At 36.6% G+C, this 7411-nt stretch overlaps 1 protein-coding gene across 1 annotated transcript in view; it reads right to left on the bottom strand.

Annotated features, from left to right (window-relative positions):
- Positions 1-212: 212 nt before the first annotated feature.
- Positions 213-7411, bottom strand: part of LOC136313615 (zinc finger protein 850-like) — a 102933-nt gene continuing 95734 nt past the window's right edge. Inside the window, exons 11-13 of the mRNA XM_066244133.1 lie at positions 5746-5872; positions 4622-4720; positions 213-2592 (exon numbers count right to left, since the gene is read on the bottom strand). Coding sequence (XP_066100230.1) covers positions 1232-2592; positions 4622-4720; positions 5746-5872 — 1587 coding nt within the window. The 3' untranslated portion in view covers positions 213-1231. The remainder of the gene's footprint in view (positions 2593-4621; positions 4721-5745; positions 5873-7411) is intronic.

Below are 7411 nucleotides of genomic sequence, written 5' to 3'. Positions count from 1 at the left end.
CAATTTATTATGGGAAAATAATTTCATTTTCTCTTTGATTCTTCAATGGTTGTACTCTTAACAACCTCATATTCATGAAATTCTTAAAGCTTTCTTTTAAGCATGAATTTCTGATGCAGCTTAAGTGATTGAGAACTTCACACTTTCACTATCACCTCCTAGATTTTATCCAGAATAAATTAAATAGTGCTGAGCAGTGTTGGGAAGCATTTCTTTATTACTTCTATAGAATATTCCTTTCATATGAATTCATCAATACTAATACTGATAACAATTACAGATGACATTTACAGAAAACATGCTCTGTGGCTATTTTTCCAAGTGTTAACTATTGATACTTCATCCTTACAATTCTATTAACACAGTGTGTGCAGGCTGACTCTGAACTGGCCCCAATGGTCCCTAACTCCTCTACTATTTATACTCTCATGCAATCCTCTTCCCTTGAGTGTGGGCAACCTAGAAATTTGCTCCTAGCTAGTAGAAGACACCAGAAGTGATGAAATACTACTTCAGTAAATAGACTACACAAGATTGTAACTTTTAGGATTATAGGAGACTCTCTGCCTTCTTGGCTTGCATATTTTGGTGAAGTAAGCAGTCATTTTGAAGAGGCCCATGTGGCAAGGAACTAAGGTCAACCATTAGCCAACAGTCAGAAATTGAGAACCTTGGTGCAATAGCCCTCAAGAAAATGAATTCAGCCAACAACCATTTGAAGTTGGAAGTGGATCCCTTACCAAGTTGAGCCTTCGGATAAGACCCAGCCCCAGTTAAAACCTTTGATTTTAGCCTTCTGAGAGGTCCTAAAGCAGAAGACCCAACTAACTTATACCCAGACTTCTGATCCATAAATTGTGAAATATATGTGTATTATTTTAAGCTATTAAATTGTAGTGATTTATTATACAACAATAAATAATATACACAGGTACTATTATCACCATTTTAAAAGTGAACAAGATGAGATATGAAAGTTCAAATAAATTGTCCAGTAACACACTGGTAACAAATAGGTAAAATTGAGAAGATAAAGCTAAAGATTTTCCTACATGCATTGTATGATTCTTGGACAAAAATTTGCGAAAGACAATGTTTGAATGGCAAAGGAAGGCTTTTAAAGCAACATTTTTTTCTGTAATAACAAATTTCTCATGCTTAGATGTGAGCATGAAAAAAATAAGTGAATTTTTTGATGTACTGTGACATAATGTACATTTCAAGGTTTTCTTTAAATTCCATTATGAATTTTCTGATGTTGAGTAAGGTGTGAATGCTGTCTAAAGGCCTTCTTACATTCCTTACATTTGTAGGGTTTCTCACCTGTATGAATTCTCTGGTGTTGAGTAAGAAATGAATAAAGTCTAAATGCCTTACCACATTCCTTACATTCATAAGGCTTCTCACCAGTGTGAATACTCTGATGTTGAGTAAGTTGTGAGAGCAGTCGAAAGGGTTTTCTACATTCCTTACATTCATAGGGTTTCTCACCAGTATGAATACTCTGATGTTGAGTAAGCTGTGAGAGCAGTCTAAAGGCCTTCCCACATTCTTCACATTCATAAGGTCTCTCACCAATATGAATGCTCTGATGTGAAATAAGTTGTGAGTAACTACTAAAGGTCTTCCAACATTCCATACATTCATAGGGTTTCTCACGAGTATGAATTCTCTGGTGGCGAACAAGTTGTTGTCTTAATCTAAAAGTCTTCCCACATTCCTTACATTCATAGGGTTTCTCACCAGTATGAATACTTTGATGGACAGTAAGTTGTTGGCATATTCTAAAAGCCTTTCCACATTCTTTACATTCATAGGGCTTCTCACCAAAATGAATTTTCTGGTGTACTCTAAGGTCTGGACTACATACAAAGGCCTTCCCACATTCCTTACATTCATAGAGCTTCTCAGCAGTATGAAGTCTCTGATGTCGAGTAAGGTGTGTACACTGCCTAAAGGTCTTTCCACATGCCTTACATTCATAGGGTTTTTCACCAGTGTGAATTCTCTGATGTCGAGCAAGTTGCTGATGCACTCTAAACGCCTTTCCACATTCCTTACATTCATAGGGCTTCTCCCCAGTATGAAGTCTCTGATGTTGAGTAAGTTCTTGGAGCACTGTAAAGGCCTTCCCACACTCCTTACATTCATAGGGTTTCTCACCAGTATGAAGTTTGTGATGTCTAATAAGGTGAGCACGCTGTCTAAAAGCCTGCCCACATTCCTTACATTTATAAGGTTTCTCACCAGTATGAATTCTCAGGTGTTGACTAAGTGTTGAACGACGAATAAAGGTTTTCCTACATTCCTTACATTCATATAACTTGTCTCCATTATGAACTCTCTGATATTCAGCAAGAAAATTATGCTTTTTGTAAGTGGCCCCTTTTTCAGAAGTAATTTTCAGCTGCTCCAAATATCCTTCTCGTGGTTCCATCTGCCCCTCAATCTTACTCTTGCATTCCCAATCATTTCTAAAAATGGAGTCCTGAAGGCAACAGCTTTTAATTCTTTCCATTATTTCCCATTGGAATGAATATATTTCATAAATATCCTTTTCTGGAGATAAAATATTGGTTCTGGACTCCAAATCTGAAAGAAAACAAGAAATCAAACTTATGTTGTTTTTCTGTCCAGAAGAAAGAACATTTCTATAGAGAAATATGTAAAAGGCACCTAAAATAATGCCTATTACAAGTGAATGAATTGGACAGCTCTAAAACATAGGCATTTCTGCTGCAATATCACACGTGCAAAATTACACACCAAAAATTAGGGTTTATAAAGTAGAGCTGGAGAAGACCACTCAAATCTATGCAACTGTATTAGCAGAGCACTAACTCCTATAATAATAAAGGTCTCAAGGAACCCAAAAGGCAGTGTAGCATGGCTGGAGGGTTTTAAAATGCACAAAAATTAAGTGGAAATGCTGGATTTCGAGTGCTGAAACACTGCACATAAAAATAAAGCCCTTAGCCAGTGAAGCTGCCATTAAGTTGAGAATCAACTGATGTGCAATGTGTCTAGCCAGAAGCCATGCAAGGTTGACTATATACATCTCTGAGGAGGGAATCCTAGGTGCAAGCATTTATTATTAATTTCCTTAATACAGAGGTGGAAGGGCTGCTAACAAAACATCAAATTGAAGGCATTTGCTTTTCCTTTTAAATGTTATAATACTATTCTGGCTTCATTCAACTGAGAAAATTACCTGTGAACCAACTAACTTCCACATAATACTGATATCACTCCCTATTTCACATCATTATTAAGATAATTTATTTTATGAATTATTAATTACATTATGAAACAGACTATATTCTCAAACATTTCAAATAAAGGCAAAGGAAACAGAGTAAGAAAAGTCCAAGGAAGGAGGGGAACTTGGTGATTGGGGAAACAAGTTAAATCAGTGAAGGCCTGATTTAAGCGTGGATAAGAATCACCTGAAGATTTGTTAGAAACCATACAGGGGTACTTTTATTTTTATTCATTTAAAATTTTTTTCTGGTTCAGGCACTTTTTTTTTTTTTTTTTTTTTACAGAGACAGAGAAAGAGTCAGAGAGAGGGATAGACAGGGACAGACAGACAGGAATGGAGAGATGAGAAGCATCAATCATTAGTTATTCGTTGTGCATTGTGACACCTTAGTTGTTCATTGATTGCTTTCTCATATGTACCTTGACTGTGGGCCTTCAGCAGACAGAGTAACCCCTTGCTTAAGTCAGTGACCTTGGGTCCAAACTGGTGAGCTTTTGCTCAAACCAGATGAGCCCGCGCTCAAGCTCAAGCTGGCGACCTCAGGGTCTCGAACCTGGGTCCTCGGCATTCCAGTCCGACGCCCTATCCACTGCGCTACCGCCTGGTCAGGCTCTGGTTCAGGCACTTTTAAGATCATAGTTTATTTATTACTTTAGATAAAAAGGTAGTATACATATTAGGGAACCCCTTAAAACACAACTCTAGAGTTATATACCATCTGCTACTTTTGCACTGAGTATTAACCAAAAAAATCTCTAGACACCTGAAATCTCTATTATTAACATGAAATATGGTAATAAAGCTTTAATTAGTTCAATATATAGTATTTACATTATGAAACCAATGATGATATGATAAACGGTGATAAGAAGTAAAAATACACTTTAAAAAGTAAAGATTTATATTCTTACAATGTGTTAATTGCCAATTGTATATAAAAATTAAAAAAAACATAGCATAGCTTTCCTATATAGAGGTATTTGTAACTGACTGAAACAAAAGCTAGAGAACTAGGTCCTGGGCATGTTTTTTCTTTGTTCTTAATTATTCTCCAGCAAATAAATGATTCTTATGTTAACCAATGTCTGAGTTTCTCTCCTTAAATTATTTTTTTCTTAGATTTTATATACTGATTTTAGAGAGGGGTTGGGGAGCAGGAAGCATCAACTCATTGTAGTTGCTTCTTGTATGTGCTTTGATCAGCAAACCCAGGGTTTCGAACCAGTGACCTCAGCATTCCAGGTTGACACTTTATCCACTGCGCCAATCTTCAACAGTATCTAGTGTTTGTGCCTTTACCCTCGTCAGCTTTGCTATTACCTGCAGTAATGACTTCCCGATGCCTACTAGCTCACTCACCAGGGTAGTGTCTTCGTGTCCTTTCCCTCACAACCATCCACGGTTCTTTCCTTTCATCCAATAAGGTAATCACATCTGATTTAGAAATGGAAGGTCCAGCTTAGTAGAAAAATGTGACATGAAATTATAAGGCCAGAAGTCCTTAGATTCAGATGTGGTTAAATTTATAATTACTAGATCAAAACAGTATTTTATAAAGTCTAAGAGCAAAGAAATGCAAGGAGTTGAAGAACACTCATATTATGGTAAACTTAGGACAAGGAATATACACCAGATAGTTAAGAACAGGCCTTAACATAATTTAAACTCACACAAGCTCTGTTGAGAGGCAGTCTTGTGTAGTGGTTGAGAAAACAAAATCTGGATCCAGACTGCCTGGGTTCAAAAACTGCCTTTGGTGCTGTGTTAACTCTTGGGCCTAAGTTTTCTCATCTGAAATGAGGATAAAAATAGTATATTTCTCATAGAGTTGTTGTGAGGATTAATTAATAATGTTCAATGCTTAGAATAGTTATACATGTACATACACACATGTGTGTACTAGATATTAACTTTTATTATAATTTTGCTGAGAGGAGAATAAGAGGCTCCCTGTAACATTCTCATATCCTTCATTCAATGTTACAGGCTAAGCCCTTAGCTTTTTAACTCAACTACAAAGTAGGTAGAAATGTCTGTTACAGGAAACAGAATGCATTTAAACATTTAACTGAGTTTTAAATGAATTTTGTGGATCCATCCCATTTTATATAAATTCTATAGGCTCTAATTTTTAGAGAGACTCAGAACCCCCGTGGCTAGGTATTCTCCCTGCAGGTGGATTAGAAAACCAATGTTAAGCATCTACACCAGTTCTGAGCTCAAATACAGTGTGAAGTCTGGTTTCTTAAACAATATAGCCCCTTGGATATTAAGGAAACAAGGAGAAGTACAGAGCCTAAAAAAGTCTGAAGGACCTAGCAGGACAGGAGTGACAATGTGCAAAATGGAGGGGCCTATTTCCAACCTAACAAAGCTTGGATCATTCCTTTGGAACAGAGAGACAAAATTTATATAGTTCCTCAAAACATAGCCCTGAAATTGACAATAGAAAAGGCAATATAATTTAGAATAAATAGCCTTACCTAGTGAAATGTAGTTGCTATAATTCTCCCACATAACATCCCTATATAAGTCCCTCTGAGCTGAGTCTAGGAATTCCCATTCTTCCTGTGAGAAGTCTATGGCCACATCCCAGAATGTCACTGAACTCTGAAAAAAAAAAATCATATATTACTTGTGAAAATAAATGAAATACATATTTTTTTAATGGAAAGATAAGAGATCAAGGATTGCTCTGCAGAGAATGAACCACATAGTAGCAAAGAGTAGAGCTGAATACTTATGACACGCACAGGGGATAATAAAATTAGTATCCCTGAAGCAGGGTGCTACAACTCTTCAACAGTCCTGTAGCTGCAGATAAGATTAAATTTTACCTACACATATCTGGAAATGAATAAAATAACCCAAAAAGATCCTAATAAAATGAAACAATGCACATAGCCTCTGTAAGCTATTTCTACCACAAATTCTCAAGAAATATGAGGCCTTTTTACCTTCTTTTCTTTGAATAACCATGAAAACAATTGATAATTTCTCCTGAATATACTATAAAATCTCTAAGAAAATAGACTCAAGTTCATCAGAAAGTCCTATTTTATTATAAACATTTTCCCTATTATGATCAATTTTTTAATAAACTTTCAAAAATCTGCTACATGGTAGTTCACAATTTAAATACATAACATTCAATCCTTTTTCTCTACTTGGATGTTTTAATTCAACATAATCTGTCTTCCTCAAATCTCACAATCTATATTATCTAATACTTATGCATCTGGATGACCTTCTTAAGTTTTTTTTAAAGAGGATTACTCCTATTTAAAATGTTTATTTTATTGATTTTTTTAAAGAGAGGAAGGGAGAGAGCAGAAGAGGAATGTGCACTAACCAGGGATCAAACCGGCAACCTCTACACTTGGGACAGTGCTCTAACTAACCCAGCTAGCCGACCAGGACTGACCTTCTTACTCTTTATCATCCATTACCCCTCAATGAACACCTTTCCTCATTCCTGAGTTACAGTATACTGAATTGTGAAGATATCATTCTAGACCAGTGGTTTTCAATTAGGAGTGATTTTATTCCCTAGAAGGCAGCTGGCCATGTCTGGAGACAATTTTGATTGTCACAAGTGGGGGAGGAGGTGTGTGTTACAGGAATCAAATTGATAGAAGCCAGGAATACCTTTAGACATCCTACAATGCAGAGGATAGTTCCCTACAATAAGCAATTTTCTGGCTCAAAATATGAATAGTTCCAATGTTGAGAAACTCTGAGCTAGACCAGCACATCCCACAAAATTACACAATGGACTTGCTCCTGGTATTCTTCTCAGGATTTCCCAGAGATGATGTTTTTATTTTTTATTTATTGTGTTGACATGGTTTCAAGTGTCCCACTCAATATGACACCCTCTACCCCCCACATCATGCCCCCCATGCCCCATGCAAAGTCTCTTTCCATTCCCATTTCTATCCCCCTTTCCCTCTGGGAATTGCTACCCTGTTGTCTATATCTATATGTTATGTATATATAATTTGGCTAATCCCTTCACCTTCTTTGATTTTATCCCCTCTTCCCCTTCCCCCTGATGCTGTCCGTCTATTCTATCCCCTGTGGCGCTGCTTCTGTTTCTGTTTTGTTCCCCAGAGATGATTCTTGATCTTTCTATTTGCAGTCCGATTC

This window comes from Saccopteryx bilineata, chromosome 9 (genome assembly GCF_036850765.1).
Source record: "Saccopteryx bilineata isolate mSacBil1 chromosome 9, mSacBil1_pri_phased_curated, whole genome shotgun sequence".
In the NCBI taxonomy this organism is placed as follows: domain Eukaryota; kingdom Metazoa; phylum Chordata; class Mammalia; order Chiroptera; family Emballonuridae; genus Saccopteryx; species Saccopteryx bilineata.
The sequence above is the reverse complement of the archived record's forward strand: the minus strand, read 5'-3'. Positions and strand labels throughout refer to the sequence as shown.